General features: G+C 52.2%; 1 protein-coding gene across 6 annotated transcripts in view; it reads right to left on the reverse strand.

The window, feature by feature from the left end:
- TNS1 (tensin 1) overlaps nt 1-23,233 on the reverse strand; it is a 222,010-nt gene that overhangs the window by 162,670 nt on the left and 36,107 nt on the right. For all 6 annotated transcript variants that reach the window (XM_080669590.1, XM_080669588.1, XM_080669585.1 and 3 more), the window contains 2 exons: nt 16,134-16,248; nt 5,781-5,818 (listed from right to left, as the gene is read on the reverse strand). In XM_080669590.1, coding sequence (XP_080525716.1) covers nt 5,781-5,818; nt 16,134-16,248 — 153 coding nt within the window. The remainder of the gene's footprint in view (nt 1-5,780; nt 5,819-16,133; nt 16,249-23,233) is intronic.

The following is a 23,233-nucleotide window of genomic DNA, read 5'->3' on the forward strand; positions in this document are numbered from 1 at the left end:
TTCTAAAACAACTCAAATTAAGTCTCCTTAAAAATAACAAATTAATGCATAGTACCTGGAGATTGCAGAATCATGTAGCAGAGCAGTGAGGAGAAAAGCCAAACAGAAGAAAATCTGCTATGTATATACACACTGCACACGCTAACATAAAGTAGAAGACAAATCCTGGGCCATTCATTTAAATCCCCAACAGAAGAGAAACAATTGGGGACAAATAAGAACCCTCTGGGACATAAGGGTGGGGACTAAGGGAGGCTTACAACTTGCTTCTTTCAAGAGGAGCACTGGGGGCAGGGGGGGGGGCAGGGGGGAGGGCGCGGTGTGGCTACCACGAACTGTGATGCGTTTCAGGTGCCAGACCCAGCCCCTTCTCTCTATACATCTCTGTTTCTCTCACTGCCTCTCATTTTCTCTTCCTTTCTCACCTGCTCTCCATCCATTTACCCCAGGGCAGTGCCAGAATCATGTAGAAGGCCACTGTGCACAGATGTCCTTAGTCAAGGTGGTTACCCCTCCCCACCAGCCCCGGACCTCAATTGGGATCTGCTAAATGGGGTTACCACGAGCCCTGCCCACCTCACAGAACTGAGAAGTGGGGTGAAAATGTGTGTGTTATGAAGTTCTGTTGTAGACACAGGTGATTCAATATTCACAACAGGTTTGTTCATAACAGCCCCAAACTGGAAATAACCCAAACGGCAATCAACAGTAGCATGGATACATACATTGTGGTTGATTCAACACAGGGAATATAACAGAGCAATAAAAAAGAATGAACCACAAGAACACAGATGAGCCTCCCAGACATAATGTTGACTGAAATAAGCCAGACACAAGAGTAAACATACTGTATGATTCAATTTATATGAAATTTAAAAAGAGGCAAAACTAATCTCGGATGTTACAAGTAAGAATAACAACTACCTTTGGAGGGATATTGACTTGGAGGGGAGCGTATGAGCTGCTTCTGGGATGCTGGGAATGTTCTAGATCCTGATCTGGTTCATGTATATGTGCCAACTGATCAATTCGTGTACTTGACAGTATGTGAGTTATACCCCAACTAGAAAAGGTAAATGACTAGAATTACTGTTTGGAGCATTTCTGTGTGAGGAGATGGGACAGCTTTGTGGAAGGGAATTAAAAAGTGGTTTTGCTGTTCCTTCTCTTTCCTGCTCTCATCTGTCCCCCCTCCCCACCCTCTCCCTAAGTAAAACCTCTCCTTTCTCAACATTCCTTTATTCTACCCTCCTTTACTCCTTCATTAGAACCCCTACTATGGACCAGGCACTATTCTAGAAACTGAGGATGCAACATATCTTTCTACCCTTATTGGTGCAATAAACACGTATTTAACACCCACTCTGAGCTGAGCACTGAGGCCCTCTACCACCACTGAGCATTTCCTCTCAAGCAGGTCCAAGAGGTGAGAAACTGGGCACAGACTATCCAGGCTCCTTCCCAGTCTTCGCCTGTGGTTCCAAAAAAAGGAGAAAGGTGCCTACTATGTGCAGATGTGCATTTAATCCTCTACCATCTAGCTCACATAGCTGGAAGGCAGCAGGGGTAGAGTTCAAACTCCAGGTATGTCTGATCCCCACCCCACTCCCATGGCCTTCCAGGAGCCAGGTCAGCCTAGCCCTCTCTCCGGGCACCTGTGGCTGACAGCTTCTAAGATGGCACCATTGACTCTTGCCTCCAGGTATTTGTGTCCTTATATAAGCCCCTAAATGGGCATGGCCTGTGTAACCAATCAGATACTGTAGAAATTACAGTGTCTTTCTTCCAAGACTAGGAAATAAGATATCTGGCTTCCACCTCGCTCTTTCTTGAATCGCCACTCCAAAGAAGCCAGCCGCCATGTTGTGAAGACACTCAAGCAGCCCTGTGGAGAGGTCTGTGTGGCAAGTAGCTGAGACGCCCTGCCAAGAGCCAGCCCCAACTTGCTAGCCACATGAATAAATCACCTTGAAGGTGGATTCTCCAGCCCCAGTCAGGCCTTCAAATGACTACAGGCCCAGCTGGCATCTTAACTGCTACTGCATGAGACTCCAGGCCAAAACCTCCAGCTAAGCTGCTTCCAATTTCTGCCCCACCGAAACTGTATGAGATAATAAACATTAGTTGCTGCTTTAAGTTACTAATTTGAGGATACTTTGTTACATTGTATTGCTATATATAATTAATTCAGCCCCGCTCCAAGCCATGGGTTCAGGCTATGGGAAGAGTCTACAACGGGTGGGGAACGTCTGGCCCGTGAGCTATATAAGGCCCACAAAATCATTTGGTCTGGCCCTGCCAAGACATTAGGAGTGAGTTAATTAAGTGTTTGACCAAATATAGCAGGCTAATTTTTAAGTTGATAATTTTGTATGGCCCAAGAATGATGTTATAAATATCCAAATGGCCCTTGGTCCAAGGATGATGTTATAAATATCCAAAAGGCTCCCCACCCCTGGTCTACAAGGTGGCATAGGAAGGCATCCAGAACAAGCCATTTACTGGAGCGGTGGCCAGAGTGGGCTGAACTTGAGAGAACAAGAGAGGACCAACCTCAGCAACAAATCCCCAGTGTGTTGGAGAAGAACTGTGAAATAAGAGACCAAACAACGCAGAAATCCTGGCGCCTTCTTCCTAGAAATTTCTCACACACTTCATCTATCTTAGTACAGTAAATGGAACCACGTGCACCCAGTTATTCTGGCCAAAAACCTGAGAGAGATCCTTGAGCCCATTCTCTTTCTCACACCCAACATCCCATCCATCAGCCAGGCTCTGGGCTCTACCCCAGAATGCATCCCAGACCTGTCTCTTCTCACAGTCTTTCCTATGAGCACCATGCACTAAGCCACCAGCTTCTCTCACCTGGGCAACATCAGTGGCCTCTTGGCCATCTCCCAGTGACTACTCAAGGCCAGAGTGACCTCCTTAAAGTGGAGATCTTCAGATCATGTCACTCACGCTCAAAACCCCTCCAGGGCTCACTAATCTCCACAACACATCTTCTTTCAAGCCTGACAAGCTCATCCAACCTCAGGGCCTTTGCACTTGCTCTTTTCATCTCTCAGATCATCATGTAACATCAGTTGGGTCCCATCTTGCACAATACTTCCTCTGAGTTTTCCTGGGCCACCTAAGCCTAAGCCCTCCTTAACCACTGCTCTATCTCATTCCTTATGGGATTTGTTTGCCTATTTACTGCCTGTCTCCCCTATTAGAATGTCAGTCCCACGAGGGCAAAGGCCTTCTCTGTCTTGTTCACCTACAACAGTGTCTGGCACACAAAAAGAGCTCCGTAAACATTTGCTTACTGAGTCCTGTCTCAGGTAGGGGGATGGATGAGAGGACCTCCAAATGGTTATAAAACCCAGAGGACAAGCTCTGCTGTGTGCTCTGAGGCTCACATCACCCTTCTCAGCAAGAGGAAAAGGCAGGCCAGTAGTAAGAGTGTGGTTTATGGGGAGACTTGCCAGCTGGGCGGGGCTCACAGCACCAGTGGGTTCCCTTTGCTGCAGAGGAAAATCCTGTAACAAACCCCATCTGTCTGTCCAGCCCTGCCCTGCCAGTCCATCTCGCTCCTGCGGCTGGCCTTGGCTGGGCAGAACGGTGTTACTGAGCCTGGTGTATCCTGAGCCCCCAGCATGTGCCAGAATTGCTAGGCAGGCCACACCCCCACCCAGAAGTCACCTTTAGCACCCCTCTGTCTCCAACAGGAGGTGACTGTGCAACAAGAGGCTAAGTCTATCACACCTCTCCAGGTCTCTGGGCCCCCCATTGGCCCTATTCAGACCCTTCTCTGGCAGTATATTCATCCCCTTATCCTCTCTAACTGTATCGGCTGCTGCAAGAGATGGGAGGCGAAGGGGGAGGGGCAGGTGAGGATCAAAAAGGAATGTCTGCTGGTAGGCAAGATGGGGTAATTAGAAGAAAGCACAAGGTCCCGGGACAGATATGACTGAGGAATTACACTGCGATGCCTTGGGAAAGTCATTCAACCTTTGGGTGCCTCGGTTTCCTATGGATCTTTTGGCCTGTTATATGCTCTGATGGAATTAAAAGAATGAAATCAGATAATGCATTGAAGTGCTTTCTAAGGTCAAGGCACTGTACAAGATGTTAGTTAGAGAAACAAGTGTTGCCCAGCTGGTGTGGCTCAATGGTTGAGCATCAACCCATGAACTAGGACATCTCCAGTTCGATCCACGGTCAGAGCACATGCCCAGGTTGTAGGCTCGATCCCCAATAGGGGGTGTGAGGGAGGTAGCCAATCAATATCTCTCTCTAATCAATATTTCCATCTCTCCATCCTTTCCCTTCCTCTCTTGGTAAAAAATAACAAATAATAATAATAAAGAGAAACAAGTGCAGGAAGGGCGGTAGAGAGGAGGTCGACTGGGGAGAAGTCGGAAGGTTCTGGGATGAAGAGTGGAAAATCTCGGCTCTGGATGAAGAGAACAAGGAGGGGTATGGAGAGAGAAGCAGTAACTCAATCCCCACCGTAGGAAGCAAAAGCTGAGGGAGTCAGAAAGGCGGAAGACAAGGGAGGGGCAGAAACTGTACAGATGTGCCCCCTGTGATCCAGGCCCTCTGCACCTCTGCTAGGAGAACACTCCAACCTGGAGTGTACAGGTCGGAAGATGCCCCAGCAAGGCTGTTTGCTTTGCTTGAGCAAGGACCCACAGGAGGAAGTGGGTTCCCTCGCAGACTCCCTGCTCCATCAGCACCCTTCTCCATGGTAACACTTGGCCCTCGGAGCTACCAATTGATAATAATCCACTGCTATGTTTCTGAGTGCCAACCATGTGTCAGGCACTGTGCTGGACACTTCACACACATTATCCCATCTCATCCTCATAATAACCTTTTCTTATTCATGTATCTTTGAGGATGAAACAGGCTCAGAGAGGTTACATGACTTGCCCAAAGTCACCCAGCTAATAAGGGAGAGAAAAGCAATACTAGGGAGAGTGCAAAGATTGACGGCATCTGAAAGGTTAAGGCCAAACATCTCCACCTCCCAAGAGCTGATGGCTTGGGATGGATTATTTGGGAAGGAAATTACTCCAAGAAGCCACCACCAGCTGCTCCCTCACTCCTCTGTCCTGGCCTGAGAGGTTGCAGCAGGGGTCCAGCCAGCTCGGCCACCCAGGACCCACCAATTCCTCTGGTCTTTTTGTCTCAGTTTTCCTCTCCCACCAAGATCAGCCAGAAAACACTGATGGGGAAACTGAGGACCAAAGTGGGACCTGGTCAATAAAGAGAGTAGGATGGTGCTTCAGGAGGTTCCAGGAACATTGCGACCTTGACCTCCAACCCTTTCCCACCTCGTCCTCACTTCCCCTACCTATCCCTTTTGCGCTCCAGGTCTGGTGATTGCGACCCCCTCCCGAGTTTTTCTAAGCTGCCGAATCAGACCAACCAGGGCTCTGCGCCAAAGCAGAATTGAAATGCATCCCCTCCCCCTCGACGCCCCCACCCTCCCAGAGAGCTAGGAGAAATACCTCCAAGGCCCCTCTCGGAGCTCAGTCTCCACCAGCAACCTCCAGTAGCCAGAGAATGGAGCCGTGCCTCCCATCCAGATTTAACTCACCCCCCTGCTGACTCCCCCAGGCCGTCGCCTTCACCTTGACCTGAACCCGTTCCTGCCCCAAGCTTTGCATAAACAAAGAGAGGAGGAAGGAACGCCCCCAGCACCGTCCGCCCCACCGGAGCCCCCTCTCCAGTCCAGGGACCCGAGCCCGTCAGTCGCTGAGCCCCCGTGGGGGCCCGCGGCCCCTTACCTTAGCCTGGCATTTCCGATGACAGGAGAAGCTGCAGACTGCAAGAGGGCGAGACACAGAAAGAAAGTTTAGCCGCGAGGTATGAAATGGAAACTCAGGCGAAATCTCCTCCCACCCCGCCTGCAATCGCGCTCGGAAGGGAAGGAGGGAAGGAGGGGCACAGGGAGGAGGGGGCGGCGGGGGCGGCGGCCGCAGCTCCCTGGGGCCTGCAGGGCGGGAACGCCGGGACTGCGGACCCTCGGGCTGGGCAGAGCCTCCCCCAGGGCCAGGGCCCCTCCAGCGGGCGTGGGAAGATAGGAGGAGCAGGGGGAGGGGAGGGGACCTAGTCCCCTGCTGGATCCTGGCTAGGGCCAGAGGTGGCCAGTTCTCAGACAGGACCCGTGCCAAGGAATAAGAGGGGCCTTCTCCCCTTACACACACCCAGCAGGCAGCCGGCACCCGGAACCACCCTCACACTCACTCACCCCCAGAGAGTCACATAGACCCAATTCATGGTGCAGAAGAGGGCCCATGACCATATATACATACACATTCACAACCATACGCACTCACTCATAACCACATACACCCATACTACACCCATGCACTCAACCATATAGGCACACATAGCCATACACATACATATAGCCTCACACATGCACACGCAGTACCCAGTGAGAAACCTCTGACTGGGGGGGGAAGGGAGGAGTGTGACCAACACACACACAATTTCATAGCAGACCCTCAGAGTGCAGCAGTCGGACAGACATGTGGACAGATGCTCACACAGCATGACTTGAAACACACACACACACACACACACACACACACACACACACACACAGGATTTGCTCCTCCCTCCTACTACCAGAAGCTGGAATCAAATTTCCTAAGGGGTTCCCTCAGCCTGGAATGTCCCAGCCCTGCCCACCCCACCCCCAGGGCCCTCCATGCAGGGGCTTCGTTTTCCCCGTCCCACCAGGTCCCACAGATGGGGTGTGGAGTCTTGAGCTGAGCTTATGTACTGACTTGGCCTTATTGGCTGCTCAGTACCTGCTGAGGCAGGTGGGTTGGGGACACTGAGAGGGGAAGGCAAATAACTCCAAATCCTGGACAGCCACAGCCCCTGGCTACAGCCAGCTGTCCAGGCCTCCCCAACCTGATTTTCAGCAGTACGCAGAAGAAGAGACTGAGGCATAGATGAAGGCTCAGAGCTACCCAAAGAGATTAGGGCTCCCCAAACTAAGGCTTCTGATTTGTCTGTGAGTGTGGGTGTGGGGAAGAGCTGGGAGGCACAGTGGATGGAGACTGGGATGTGACCTTGGCCCTGGGCCCTACCCTGGGACCATGTTCTCCCAGAGCCTAGTCCTGGCCCCAGCTCAGGCATATGACTCAGCCAGTGCTGAGCAAGGCTTTCCTGACCCCACCAGCCAGCCCAGCTCAGAGACTTCTCCACCCCGGCCACGTCAGGACATAGCCGCCCTGGCCACCCAAGTCAAGTCATGCCCATCTGGCCAGCTTTTCAGTTTCTCTCTCTCTCCCCCACCCCCACTGCCCCAGGTGGCAGCTCCCCTCCAGAAGGTGTTTCCATTCTGACAGCAGCAGCCCCACCCTCTATGCCTTCTTTTCTGGCCCTGGAATGTGGAATTGAGAGCCTCAGGCCTTGTGGCTAGAGCTTGGACTCAGCTCTCCCAGCCAGGCCAGTCCCCCAACCGCCACAGCCTCCAGCCAGAGGAACCTTTCCCCATCCTCCTCTAATCAAATCCCAGGCCTTCCAGAGTAAGTCTGGGCCCTCCTCTGGAGGCCTCACTCGCTGTCCCCCACCTTCTCATAGGTATTATCACAGAGGACACACCTCCCGCCACCACCTTTCTTCCTAAGATGTGGGCTCCTTCAAGGGAAGGATCTCTCTCTAATGCACACGCACACTACACACAGCCTGACACTCAGTAGAGGCTTAGATGTTGGCTGAGTTGGACCTGACTGAAGAGCTCCCCTGAGTTTATGTGCACCCCTACTGAATCATGCCCACCACCACACTTTTTTCCTGAGCCACAACCCTCCCCCCGAACATCTTATATTCAACCACAGAGGCATCCCTAAGTGTCCACTCTGGGCCTCCCAACCCCAGTTTATCCACAAGGAGCACAGTGGGAGCCAGGCCTCCATCTCCCTCCCTCTGACAGTTCCGGTGCACTAAGCTCTTGCCTACCTCAGGGCCTTCGTACTTGCTGTTCTAGCTGCCTGGAATGCTCTCCCTCAGTCCAGCTCTCCATTGTTCACCAAGCCAAATCCTTCTTCTATTTCTCGAAGCCCCTGAAGCCATCTCCTCAAAGAGATGACCACCCAAATTACAGTAGGCTTCCCCATTATTCTTTATCAGCAGCACCCTAATCATTTGTTTCTTGGCACAGCTCACAATCTGAAGTCATTTGAGTAATTTCCGTTCACGTATGTATAGTGTATCTCCCCACACTAGACTCGTTAGGGCACAGGCATGCCTATCTCACTCACACCGTATCCCAGTACCTAGAACAGTGTCTGCTCTAGGCCCACAGCACTAAACAGCATCTTTGTGTAAATGAGGAAAAGGCTCACCCTCTGGGTTGACCAGCTGTATGGATACACAGCTGAGTACAGTGTCCTTGTGGGAACAGCAAGAAGGTGCTTATTCTTCATTGGGACCCAGCCTTGTACCTGGGTTCATGGCTTGGTGAGCAAAGCATGGGCTGATTCCAAGAGCTCTCTTGGGTAGATGCCTTTGGCACTGAATGGCCTACGTGACCATACAGGGCAGCCCTGCCTGTCACACAGTGGGCAGACACTCAACAAGTGCCCTTGAATGGAGGGCAGATGGAGAAATCATTGGGCAACTGCAGTACAATGGGCTGAATGCTCCCTGTGTGCTGGAATGCAGAACTTGTCCTCAAAAGTGGGGAGTGAGGAAAGACCTCCCCCTGGCCCCCCGCCCAGAAGACAGAAGCTCAGTAAACTGAACTCAAGTGGCAGGTGTGGCCAAGCCCTGGAGGACAGATTTTTACACCTTCAGACCTGGCTGGCGTGGCTCAGTGATTGAGCATTGACCTATGAACCGGAAGGTCACGGTTCAATTCCCAGTCAAGGCACATGCCCAGGTTGCAGGCTCAATCCCCAGTGTGGGGCATGCAGGAGGCAGCCAGTCAATGATTTTCTCTCTCTCTCTCTCTCTGAAATTAATAAAAATAGATGGAGGAGGAGGAGGAGGAGAGGGAGGAGGAGGAGGGGGAGGGGGAGGGGGAGGAGGAGGACTGGGCCCCTCTAGGGATGGTGCCTTTACATCTTAGTCACCTTTCTCAGGGCTTCTCCCAGGGCGGGCAGCATTTCCTGCTGCAATGTGCATCCTCCTGCTGCAGTTGGAAACTTGGTCCTACCAATCTGCTGGCTTCTCACTTCCCAGATCAATGGCATGTATGTTACAGAAAGGGAAACTATGGCAGCCAGCCTCCAGGGTGGCCCCAGTGTTTCTCGCCTCCTGGTATGCACACGCATCTGTAGTCCCCTCCCATGACGAACAGGGCTGGTTTGTGTACCCATTCGGATAGTGGAGAAATGATGATATATGACTTCTGAGGTTGTCATCAGAGGTTGTCCCTGTGGCTTCAGCCTTGGTCTCCTGGATCACTCACTCTGGAGGAAGCCAGTTATGTCATGAGGACACTCAAGCAGCCACGTGGAGAGGGCCATGTGGTGGACAGCGGAGGTCTCCTGCCACCAGCCAGGGCCAACTTGGCTGGCATATGACAGCATCCCGTAGAAGTGAATTCCCCAGGCCCTCGGGTGTCTGCACCCCAGCTGACGTCTTGACTGCAACTTTATGTGACACCCAGGATCCAAACCACCCAGGTAGGTCACTCATGAATCCCTGACTTCAAGAAACTTGTGAGGTCATAATTTTGTATTTATTTTAAACTGCTAAGCTTTGGGGTCATTTATTACACAACTACAGATAACTAATGCAGAAACCAGGGCACAGGTTCCCTCAGAAAGCAAGCAGACAAAAGGTGATGCTGGGAACTGAGAACAGAGGCCATCTCCTGAGTCCTTCCTTGCGCCCTGGGTACCCGCATGCCCCTTTCTGTAACTTCTTCTTCCCTGTCCTCACCCTGCCAAGAAATTTGTCATCATGGCCCAGAAAGTAACTCCAAAGAGGCTGTTGAATCTCAACCTTCCTCCCAGCCCACCACTGTACCAGTTCAGACCAATTATCTTTCCTCCAGCCTGCCTCTCTTTGATCCACAGAATTACAGACTATTCTCAAGTGCAAACTGATCATGTCACCAGCTTAGAAGCCTCTGTCCAGCTCCTCAGCATATTTACCTGGACTTGTGTGGCCTGGTCTTGCCTCCATCTCTGGCTGCTGCCCCAAAGAGATCTGTTTCTGCTATACCAAGTTCCCCAGAAGAATTTTAAGTCTGCAAAAAGCAAACTCATAAACATCCTTCAAGGCCCAGTTCAAAAGGTCCCTCTCTGTGTTGTCAGGCATTCAAAGATGGTCCCTCCCCACTCTGTGCTCCCATATCCCACTGCTCACATCCCTTGGAAAGCTCTTGACACCTCAGAGGACTAAGTAATCCTTTATGATTTTTTCTTTCTCACATCCAACTGCTGCTCTAAGGAAGGGAGATCCTGTTCAACTCTATAGCTTGGAATCCTGCCCCTCCCCCTAGCTCAGGGTCTGACGTACAGGTGAGACTCAATAAACATGCAGTAAATTTCAAACTGGAAGGATTCTCTCCAGGCTAATCCCCTGAGACCAGGGCTGACATTGTGGGATAATGGGATAGATATCAAGGAGGGTGGAAGAGCCCCCCTCTTCATTCAGCTCCAGCCCCTGCTGGGAGAGGGCAAGTAAGGACCATGGTCAGTGCTTCCCGAGTGCTTCAGTACAAACACTGCTTATGCCCAAACCTGGTAAGGGGGTGGGGAGACTAAGGGAGTTCATTAATCCTTCATCCATTCATCACTGGTCCTGCTCTCCATCTACCCACTTACCTACTGGCTGTGTATAGACTGGCTCTCAGCTCAGAGGTAGGTCACGCCCTAGCTCTGTGATCTGGGGCATCCCAAACACTCTGAGCCTTCATTTCCACATCTAGACAATGGGGGTCCTAATAGCATCTACCTCACAGGGTTGTTGTGAGAATTAAATGAGTTAATATGTGTGGTTGGCCCAGAGCCTGCTTTCTATAAGATGCTATTAGCAGCAGCATCTTCATCATGTTCGTTGCCGGCATTGTTATTACACAGAAGAGCCCCCCTCTCTGAGTCAGGAGACCTGGGTTCCAGGCCTGACTGCTACACATAGCTGTGTGACCTGAAGCAAGTCACTCTCCGTCTCTGGGCCTCGGACTCCAGCTCAGAAAATAAGGCAGTCAACTGGCACCTTCACCTGCATCCTTGTCTTCATCAGCTGGCTCAATGTTTAAAACAGAAAGACTCTTTCTTAGTTGGAATGCCTTTGACAGAGCAGCATGGGTCCCCACCACGCCCTGCTGTCTCACACTCATTTGCCAGCACTACCCCTGAAGGCCCTTGCGTTCCAGCCCCTGGAACAGATGGTCTCCACGCACGCTTCCAGCTGTGAGAGCCCAACCTCCCCCTCCTGGCATCCCTTAACACATCTCAGGATCAACCCCACCTGAGTGGACAGTGGCCTCCCCCAGTTCCGAAGGAAGGTGGTGGCCTCTCAAGACAGTGGCCCTGCAAAATGAAGCCCCCTAAGGAGCGACCCTGTCAAACCAAAGCTCCACGGAGCCCTGGGAGCCCCATCTCCACCCATGGGTGTCAACACTTGCCCCCATGCAGCGCACAGCAGGTGGCCTGAGAGGGCATGGGAAACCCCATTGTGGGGAGAGTTACCTGATGGGCACAGAACTCCACCCACAACCCCAGCCCTTGGCCAGCTTCTGCCTCACTAGACTTCGTATACTCTGTCCTGGAGTGGCTTCCTGCCTCTCGGGAACACAGGAAACTGACATTGTTGGGATCTAAATGGCCTTTTCCTCCTGGCCTCGGGTCAGAAAATGAGCACAGAGCCTGGTGTGCACCTGAGCCCAGAGCTAAAGGCCCACACTCCCGGCCCACCTCAGCTCCTTCCCTAGCTGCCCACCTGCCCAAGGGCATCACAGCCCTGCCCTGCCCTACTCATCTTCATGCTGCCCTGGAGGTGTGTAATAGTTTATATCATGTGTCAATTTGGCTAGGCCATGGTACCTGATATTTGTTCAGCATTATCCTAGATGTTTCTGTGAAGGGGTATTTTTTGGGGGGTGGGGGTAAGATTAACATTTAAATCAGCAGACACTGAGTAAAGCCATTACCTTCCAGAATGTGGTTGGACTTCATCCAATCAGTTGAAGGCCTATATACAACAAATGGCTGATCTCTCCAAGCAAGAGGAAATTCTGTTAGCAGACTGGTTTTGGACTCAAATAGCAACTCTTCCCTGGGTCGCTAGCCTAACGGCCTACCCTGCAGATGTTGGACTTGCCAAGCCTCCACAATTGCATGAGCCAGTTCTGTATAATAAATATCTATCCATCCATCCATCCACCCACCCACCCACACATCCTGTGAGTTCTGTTTCTCTGGAGAACCCTGACTATTACAAGGTGTCTCAGAGAAGTGGGCATGGGGTGGTTCTGAAGTTGGAGCAAGAAGAAACCTGTAGATCGTCCCATCCAGTGGTTTTCAAACTTTCATTTTTGCAGCCTAACTCTCAGATTAACTCAATGAGGAATCTCAATGATCCGTTCATATTTATTTAATACTTGTTATATGCCAGGCCCTATTCCGAGCACTTTGTCTGTTATCTCTTTTAATCCCTGCAGTTACCCAAGGAAGGAGTTCTGCTGTGTGGCTCACTTTAAAGGTGAGGTAACCAAGGCTCAGAGAGGTGAAGCAATCTGCCTAAGTTCTTACTGGTAAGGGGCAAAGCTGGGATTTAAACCCAGGACGTCTGAGCCAAGTGCAAGACCACCACACCATCCTACCTTTGAATATATTTAACTCCTAAAACCAGAGCTGCTTTGGTTGAAGTGTGCAGGTGTTTCAAGGCCTCAGCCCCTTAAGCTTTTCCTTGGATTTCCCCTTTATCCTTTCCTCTCAGGCCTCTAAAGTAGCTCCAAAGAACACAACTCCTTTTAAAGCCATTTGGGCCTGACTGGTTTGGCTCAGTGGATAGAGCGTCGGCCTGCGGACTGAAGGGTCCCAGGTTCGATTCCGGTCAAGGGCATGTACCTGGGTTGCGGGCACATCCCCAGTGGGGGGTGTGCAGGAGGCAGCTGATCGATGTTTCTCTCTCATCGATGTTTCCAACTCTCTATCCCTCTCCCTTCCTCTCTGTAAAATATCAATAAAATGTATTTTTTAAAGCCATTTGGAACTTCTGATCTAGTCCAGCCCCTCTTTCAGGGAAATAGAAAAGCCAGTCCCAGAGAGGTTAAGTGTCTCACCACGGTCACACAGCAAGGCTGCCTCTGATGAGTCCAAGGAGGTCCTCAGACACAGGGGAGAATCTGGAACCAACAGTGAAGTAACGGGAAAAAGAGCTCCTGAACCAAGGTTTCTCCAAATCCAACCAGTGAGGGCTTCTGGGTAGACTTGTCCCATTAAGGGCTGGATTGTCCTCCCCAGGTTCATCCCACTCTGAGGAAGCTGCCCCCACTTTCCAGGCTGACTGAAGGCACTGAGAAATGAAGTAGTCTACGTCTGGGCCTCAGTCCAGGTCCAGATGGCAGCCCTTGGGCCTTTGAGCTGGTATTCTGGTCTCTTCCATTGAGTTTCAGCCTAGTGGGAGGCTAGTGCCCTTGAGGAAGGCCCTAGACCCCCTAATGCACTGTCCCTAGGACCTGTGGGAAACCCACTGTTTGAAGTAAGGAACTCCTACACATCCCTCAAGACCCAGCCTACATATGCCCTCCCTGCTAAAGCCTGACAGGAAAATCTCTGCTAAGTCAGAGACAGCCTTTCTTGCATACAAAAGTGTCAGCTTTGCCACCATATTCTAAGATCATCTGGTGGCATGTCTGTCTTCCCAGGTCAGGGGCTGGGTCTTGGCACCAGTACCTGACACAGCATCCAGCCTAGAGGGCAGGCACTCAGTTCATCACTGTGCCTGCCAGTGAATCAGCACCTGCACTGGGAGACTTATCCAGCCTATGCAGACGCCAGCAGGGAGTTTTGCAGGCCCTCCCACTGTCTGGCCCAGCCCCTTGTCTGTAGATGAGGAAACTGAGGCCTGAGCAGGGAAGTGACTTCTGAAGTCACAACAGCTGTGTGAGTGACAAGGCCAGAAATGGAGCCCAGGCACTGACAAAGGCCCTGGGCCATTATCTCGTCCACCTCTGCCCCACTCACACTAGTACTCATTTACAGCCACACACAGAGCCTCGGTGTTCCCCACCATAACCCCCGGCAGGGCAAGGACAGGGTTTATTATTAACCCCATGATACATGGGAGGAAACAGGCTCAGTGAGGTAGAAGACTGGCTGAGGTCTCACGGTGACCTCATCGCCTATATATCTGTCACACTTACGCCCACATGTCTCATCACCTTAGTTCTTCATCTGCCTCGTTGGTCCTTGAGTCCTCAGAGCCAGGATGAGACTCCAGGTTCCCTGACTCCTTTCCCTGCCTGGTCTCGCACCTCACACCCTCAGCCATATTGCATTAAACAGTGAAGTGCAGGAGGGTGAGAAGTGGAAGAACCATCGAGGTTACAGAGCGAGCACGGTGGCCAGAGGGGATGGGATGAATACCCCAGCCTCTCAAGTTCTAGCGAAGTGTTCTCACTGCCCCCTAGCCTGCAGCCACATTCCCCTCAGCAGCACAAGCTTTGGGAAGACTATAAATCCAGAGGTTTGACATTCTATACACCCCACCCACCCATCGCCCCTGGCTGCTAATCCAGAGGGTTACCACGTTATAGCCCAAGACATGAAATGAAGACTGAAAGAGGAACCAACAAAGCCTTTGGGTTGGGCTTGGTAAATAAAATGTGGCTGGGATTTTAGGCCACATTGATTGCCCCATCAACCAGGGAACGATCCATACCTGGTAGCCCTGGATGAATGGACGGACAGAGGGAGGGAAGGAAGGAGGAAGAGGTGGGTGGATTAGGGGTCTATCCATCTCATGCCACCACAACCTCATGGTTCCAAAGCGCACAGAAAGTGGGCCTACTCATTCAGCTCCTACCAATAAGCCCAAGTGGCCCCAACCCTTCCCCACCCCCACCCCCCCACCACCCTCCCGGCCTGGTGACCCTAGCCCTCTTACTGACGACCCTCCCTTGCTGGGCTCACCCCCGGCCCTTTCATGGCCCAGTCCTGACACCTGGTGGTGCCCCTGGAGTATGGACCTGGCTTTCTTCCCACTTCTCACTAACTCACCCAGAGCTGCCAAACCAGCCTGGCAGCTCACTGGCCACCTGACTTCCACTCCAGGTTCACACCTGGCAGAACCAGGTGAAACTGGGGGCATCCCTGCTCACCTTGGGAGCCTTCCATTCACATGGGGTCAAATTCCCTCCTCAACCTGGACCCTCAAAGCAGGTCAAGTGGGAAGCCTAGGACTACAGACTATCACAGAACACAAGGCCAGGAACGTGCCGAGGTCTCACATTGAGTGTGCTGGGACTTCCTTCTACCCCACCCCTTGCTGCCTCCTTGCAGCACAGCTGTGGGAGTCGCTGGGGTGAAGGGAAGGCATACTTGGGAAGGAAGGAAGGAACTGAGGGGAGGGTCAAGGGCTAACTTAAGCAGGTTCTCTGGTGGGGTGGTGATACAAACAAAATACGAAAACCCACCCTCAGCAATTCCTTCCAGACTTCACCCAACTCCCACCCAAAACCACCACCTGACCAGCCAGAACTCTTAGAAGGAGGGTGACACCATGTGGCTGATTTTAGTATTGCAAAAGTTCCCATTGGCCCCTAAACTCAACCCTTCTTGCGTTAAAGACTATAGCCCTTTGCCTATGGAATGCCCTTCACATGAACAAGGGAAGGACTGTGACTTGGTGTCTTTGTAGGACTGCCGGTGCCAGGCACACAACACTCACACACCTTCCACATGCCATTCGCTCATGTTACACCAGTCATCCATGCACAGGCTACATGCCATTTCCATGCCATCCCTCACCTGCCATGTACCAGCCACACACATCCACATGCTTGCCATCCAGTGTGCTCTGCATCACCCCCCAAATGAGAACCAGGCACCAGGTGGGGACCCCAAGGAAATCCACAAAGCCAAGTCCCAGCCTGACTGGCCCCAGGCCATCTCATTCCCGGGAAGACATGCTCCCATCCTCCTGCCCCATTAGCTGCTCACCTTTGCAGGTGCAACCCTCCCGGGTGATGACCTGCCGGCAGATACCACAGGGCTTCACCTTCTTGAAGGTCTTCACCTTGAAGTGGTGACTCTTGGGGGCCTCCAGATCCTCTGGCTGTGGGAGGAAAGGTACAGTGATCAGGCCTGGTAGCAGGCTAGAGTCCCAGGGAAGGAGTTGAGGGATCTGGGGAAGACATAGGAAAGGACTAGGGAAAGGGAGAGGCAAGAGCCCTTTCAGGTGTTATACGCCTGAGCCTGTTTCTGGGAGGAGGTGCCCAGGGAAAGAGAAAGCTGTGGGTGGGACCCAGACTCCCAGGTGGGGTCAGTGTACTGAGGCCTAGATGACAACTGCAAACCCCAGCAGCTGGGCACCACAGGCTCCTCCATGGTTTCTTAACTACTTTTTAAAATTTACTTTATTAACAAAGTACACTCATTTAAATGCATTGCTCGATACCAATTTTACATATGTATGCCCTATGAACCACACCCCAGAAGGTTCCCTCGTGGCTGTCCCATTCACCATCCCCCCAGGTAAAGACTACTGTGACTTCTATCACCAAAGATTCATTTGGACAGATCTTTAAACTTCACATAAATGGAATTATACAGTATGTACTCTTATACCTGGCTTCTTTTGCTCAGTCCTGTTCTGTGAGACTCACCCATGTGGTTGGTCACACAGAGCAGTAGCTCCTCCTTTTCATTACTATGTAGTACTCCATTGACTAGATTAGAGTTTATTCATTTATCCATCTACTGTTGGTAGTCCTTAACTTTTACCCACGTGCACGGAATGCCATGCCCCTCAGTTCTCTCTCACCCTCACTACCATCCCCTGCCCCAACCCAGAAGTCTTCCATCTTTATTTTTATTTTCTATTCTTTATATTAGCAAGATCTCAATATGTTAAATATTCTATTTAAAGCGATACCACCACACACATGATATGAGAGGCAGGCTAGCAGTGCAAGCCTTCTCTATATCTGACCTACCGTGAGCTCCTGGACCAGTCAATCACCCTCCCACCAAAACCACGGGCATCACAAGGTGGGGCACCACACCCCTCAAGCTCTGACAGTCTGTCTTTTGTAACACATATTGGCACACACCCTGGGAGCAAGCCCTGCACCCACGCCGCTAAGAACCACCCTCCTCCGGCCTGAGGTCCCCCATTCAGAGGACTCCCCAGAGAAGTCATCCCTGCCTGCAGGCTCCATTCCTCTCCAAGGCGCCTCACTGTGGTGTCTAATCTGGTCCATTCCCCTACTCCAGCAGCAGAGGCCCAGGAACATAGACACTGGCAGCTCCCTCCTTCCCTCTCCCAGGCACAGAGCTTCCGACACCATCCGCACACACATGGACACACACACAGACGCGGTCACAGACCCTGCAGCTCCAGAGAGGGGGTTCTGCTCTTCCAAGTCCCCTCTCGCACCCTGCCCCAGGGCCTCCCAGCTCCAGGACGGGGCTGGAGGGGCAACTTGTTCAGAGCACGAACGGTGACAGTCTCACACACCCAGCATGTCCAGGACTCCTATCGGAAGACACTGTAGTGGTGAGTCCTGGGGAAAAGAGACTGAGCCATGAGAGACACAGAGAAAAACAGACAAAATGAGAGAGAGAGACAGTAAGCCAGAGTAACAAAGATAGAGAGACTGTGGAGGAGAGACAGAAAGAGAGAGAGAGAGGACAAAGACAGAGTGAACAGAGACAAAGACAGAGACAGACAGAGAGAAGACAGAGAAAAGCCACAGGGAGTCAGACAGAGAGGGGGAAAAGACCAAGATAAAGGCAGAGACAAAGAAAAGGACCAACAAGCCCACACAGAGAACGTGGTAGATTAGATAGAAACACACAGAGACTGTAAAGGGAACCGGAGAATCAAAGGGGGACAGACAGACAAAAGGACACAGGAGCCAGCTGGAAGGGGCCCCCAAAGACTAAATCGGGGAAGATCTGAGCATCAAAATACATAATGACAGGAATGGCTTAAATGAACCCATTCTGATCTGTGAAATAATTGGATAAATGGAAAGATGAGGAACAGAGCATTTATAAGACTCAAAGCACCTCCCCACATCATACTTGTAAATTACCAGGGGGAAATGTAACTTTTCCTGGCAGACTCCACTTTAATCAAGTGATCAAAGGTAACGGCACCAGTGGTTGAGTGCCACAGGGGGACATACAGAGAATGAGCATCGCTTCTGCCACAATCCTGCCAAAGAGACACAAGCCCAAGCTAATCATGAGGGAACATCAGCCCAGCCCAAACTGAGGGACAGTCTACCAATCCACGGCTTGGGCTACTCAAAAGTGACAAGGTTGTGAAAGTGGAGGAAAGATGGGGTGGATTTCCAGACTGAAGGAGACTGAAGAGGTGCGACAGCCAAATGCAATGGCTGGTTCTGAATTGGATTCCTTCCATGCCAGAAAGGACATCATTGGACAACTTATCTGAGGATGAGATGGTAGTCACATATCAATCAGTTTCCTGACTTTGATGGCTGTGTTGGGTTAGGCAGGGGAAAGTCCTTGTAGGAAAATCAGGAAAGCATTTAGGGGTGGTAGGCATCGTGTCAGCAACTTACTCTCAAATAGCTCAAGGGAAAAGAAGGTCGCCCTGGCCACATGCCAGGTGGCTCAGTCGGTTGGAATGTCATCCTGTGCCCCAAAAAAGTTGTGGGTTTAATCCCCGGTAGAGCAACCAATCGATCCAATTGATGTTTCTTCTTCTCTCTCTTCTCTCTCTCTCTCTCTCTCTCTCTCTCTCTCTCTCTCTCTCTCTCTCCTCTCTCTCTTTCTCTCTCTCTCTTTCTATAAGCATGTCCCCACGTGAGGATTTAAAAAATAAAAATAAACATATCCTCAGATGAGAATTTTTTTTAAGGGTCTTTGCATTGCATTTGCAACTTTTTTGAAGTTTGATATTGTCTCAAAATTTAAAGAGACAGGCAGATAGTGGGAGACAGGATGGAGCAGATGCAAAGCCCAGGGAGAGGTGGGGAGCAGAGACAGGCATGGTGCCAGGAGCCCAGCAGTGTCCTCTGGTGGCTGGGCCAGGCAGCAGGGGCTGGGTCTGAGATTCCAGAGGGCTGGGTTTTAAGAGTGGAGCTTCCAGCTTCCTCTGGGGTGGGTGAGGGTGGGGGCAGAGCACTGCCCAGCCCTGGCCTCACACAGTGTCCCCATGCCACCAGGAGGGGCAGGAAGTCCCTGCACTCTGAGGTCTCACCAGCCTGTTTTCCCATCTCAGCTCCTGGCTGGCAGCCTCCGGGTGATCTCTGTGGCAGACATTCCAGGGAGGGGGCCCAGCCCAATGTCAACTGCAGCAGCCCAGGCCTGGGGTGAGAGGAGGGGCAGGGAGGGGACTTGGGGGTTCCATTTAAGGCCTGTGTGGGGAGGCAGGCAGGAAGCCCTACAGGCCAATCAGCTCAGCCCTACTCTGGCACCTCCAAGTCCGCCTTTCCCACCCCACTAAGTAAGGCAGAACTCCCTGTTCCCAGCTTACACCCCAGACTTATCTGCCTACACCCCAAATCCAGCCCTTCCCAAAGCCTAGCTGGGCCAGTGGAATCTCATGAAAGAGCGTCCTGGCCACCCGGTGAACAGATGGGGAGCAGGCGGAACCTTCCATGCTGACAAGCAAACTCCATCTTCTCTCCTGGGCCCTGGGTTTGCCTGCCCAACCCCATAAAATCTGAGTTTACAACATCTCTCCCCGTACAGGCTCAGAGAGCAGAAACAGGGTTGCAGATACACCCCCGCCTACCTCACACCACTCCCAGCAGCCCCGGACCCAGCCCCACCCCATCCTGTTCTCCAGCTGAGGGGACACTAGGATGGGAGTCTAGAGACCTGTGCTCTAGGCCAACAGCCTTGAGAATATCCGTGGCCTTCTCTGGGCCTCGTAGTCCCCAAATGAAAATGAGGGGTGGGCAGAGTAGGGGAAACAGTGGGCCAGTTTGAGATGGAGGGACGGGAAGCTGGGGGCAGGACATGCCGACGTGTACAGAGAGTGAGATGTCTAATGAGATGCCCCTTCCATGAGGGGCTGGAGTACCCTGGGGGGCAGAAAGGAGACAAGCAGGGCCACCCCCAGACTGTAAGGACTCTGCCAGCTCTGGCTTCCCTGGTGACCTTGGTGGAAGAGTCACCCACACATGTCTAAAGGGGTCCAGGATGATGGAGGAGAATGTCTAGGCTGGCTAAGCCTCTTATCTGCAAATACCTGGAGGGGCCGTCATTATAAGGAGGCACCTAAGTGACCTGTGAAGTAACTGAGGCAAAACAAAGCCCAGCGGGCAGAAGCCAGAAGGAGGCATGATTAGACGAACGTCCCAACAACCACATGGTGAAATCCTGACAGAAAGAAAACAGGGTTCTGGTACCTATCTTGCCCTGGCCCAGGGCTACTCTGCAGGTACAGGCAGAGGGTGTGAATGAGCCCAGAAAGTGCAGAGCTCCATGGCTTGTCATGACAATGACCACCGTTTTCCTGACAAGTGGCAGACAGCCTCACAAAGCACTCCCAGCCCCCGCTCTTGCTGGATTAACCCCTAAGGGGCCTGAGGAAATGCAGGGGCAGAGCAGGTACTGCCACACCTCCCTCCAGAGCCAGAACCCAGACAAGGAAAGTGGTCCCAGCCCAGAAGTCATCCTGCCCCATCCTCTAAGCCCAGAGCCCTGTGACAAGCCCACTCAGCATCAGAGGGCTTTCCTGGCCCTCAGGGGGTCCTCTCCCTCCCAGCTTCCACTCAGCCAAGCTGGCCTGCCAGATGCACGTCCCAGCCAGAGGGGTGTGGCACATCTGGCTTGGACAGCCTTGGCAGGAGGCCTTGGCCCTGGGATGGGAAAGGCTGTTTGTTGGTTCCTCCCTGCCCCATAGGGAGGAGAGCTGGGTGGGGGTGGGGTGGAGGGGATGAAAACCCTAGGGGTCCCTCAGCTCAGGAGCTCCTGCTTCCTCACCAAGGATCTTCCCCAGCCCTGCACCACACACACCCCCAGGCCCTCTGTGCCCAGCACTAGGACCCCTGGATGATGTGGCGAGAGGGCAGAAGTCTGGGAGCCAGTGAGCCTCATGAAAGAGAGTCCCCAAAACTCAGGCCTAGGACAGCCCTGGAGGGTCAGCTCCCCTCTCCCTGCCTCCTGGCCCCCAGCCCTCCATGTCTCATCGCCTCAGGTTGAGAGGCCAGGGCCTGGTTGGCATCAGCCATCATTTCTAGGGGGGAGACTTGGACTCACAATGGAGAGGTAGGCCTGCATCTGGGAGTCCCCTGAGCACCTCAAAAGCAAGCTACCCCAAATCGCACCTCACCTTCACATACACAGCAATGTTCCTTACCCGCCCACCCCCCCACACACAATCCCCTAGCCAGCTAATGTTCTGACCGGGGTGTTCTTGGTCACCCCGGGTGGAAAACTCTGAATCACTCTCAACTCCTCCCTGCCCTCCACCCTCCAATCAAACCAGTTGCCAGACTCTGTGAATTTTGCTTCCTTAAACATTCTCTCCTCCCTCCTGTGCTTGTTAATTCCACTGCCTTTGCTCTCCTGGAAGCCCTGTCCTTTTTGCCCAGAGCTGTTGCAACAGCCACCAGGACCCCGATACAGGGTCCTCACACATCCTCCATGCAGCCTCTAAGGAACGCAGCTCTCTGAGGTTACTGACACCACCATTCACCCCAAAATGCTCCCATACATCTAGGATACAACCTGCACTCCCTGGAGCCAACAGGGGAAGCAGCTGGCCCATACCCAGCCCACCCTGCCATCTCAATCCCGCGCACCCACTCCCCAGCTCCCTGCCAGGCGGCCACCTCTGAGCCTCTGCTCTGCTTTCCCTCTTCCCAGGATGCCCTTCTTCCCTCCTCGGCTTTTAGCTTCTAGGCATCCTTGAAGGCCTCATTCCCACTTCATCCTGCAGGAAGATTTTCCCAGGTACCACCCCCTTGCCACCACCACTGTCAGAATCAACCTTCCCACCGCTGTCTTCGCTTTTTGTTTCAAAAACTAAAAGCTCCTGAAAAGATGAACTCTTATATGCCCTTCACCTGGACTCACCCGTTGTTAACATTTTGCCACTTTTGCCTGCTCTCTCTTTCTCTGTGTCTGTCCCCTGCCCCAATGTAATGGTCACACTCGGGGAAATTCAGCAGCAGCACCATACTACCTAACATTCGGTTCTTACTCTAATTTCTCCTTTCGCCCCAGCGGGATCCATTCTAGCGGGCTCTTTGTTTTGGTTTTTGTTTTGGACTCAGGACCCAATCAAGATCCTGTATTACATTTAGTTGCTGGGTTTCTTTCATATGCCTTAATCCAGGCCCACTATTCCCCCTTTTGATTTCTCTTTTATGACATTGATGCTTTGAAAAGTCCCCACTAACTGTGTTGCAGAATGTCCCTCAGTTTGCATTAGTCTGCTCACTTCCTCATGATTCAGGCTTAGCATCCCCAGGCATCCCTTCCTGTCCCCAGTGGCACCTTGGTGCCCCCATCAAAGCCCTCCATGCAATGTGAGTCACCCCTGCTCCCCCACATAGCTAGGTGACCCCGGGCAAGTTGCTTAACCCCTGTCTGCCTCACTTTACTAATCTGTTAAATGAGCTAATAATAGTAACACCCATCGGTTGCTGTGAGGATTAAAGGAGACGGTGCCTGAAAAGCAGTTGGAACAGCACCTGACACATAGTAAGCGTGGCCTGTGTTTCATATTGTCATTGTTGTGTGTGCACTGGACCAGTACTTTGGCTCCACGTCTCCTGGGTTCCAGGACAAGTCTGAAGGAGCGAATCCAATGGACTTGTTGCCACGTGTCCCCTTGCGTAATTACACCCTGCTCCCACTGACCTGCCCTCCCGGGAGAGAACCTGGGGTCAGCCTTTCACCAGCTGCAGACACAGGTGCTGGCATTGCTGGCTGAAGGAAAGCTCTTTGACTCTGAGCAGGCCTGGATCTCCACAGGAGGGCAGAGGGTGGAGAGAGGCACTGAGTCCCTCCCATGGGACAGAGGAGCACGTGGAGACTTGGCAGCTCAGGATTCCATCTGGTGACCAGTTCCTGGACTGGATGGTCTCTCCCCAGCATCCTGCTCTCAC

This window comes from Plecotus auritus, assembly GCF_963455305.1.
Source record: "Plecotus auritus genome assembly, chromosome: 5".
Taxonomy (NCBI): Eukaryota; Metazoa; Chordata; class Mammalia; order Chiroptera; family Vespertilionidae; genus Plecotus; species Plecotus auritus.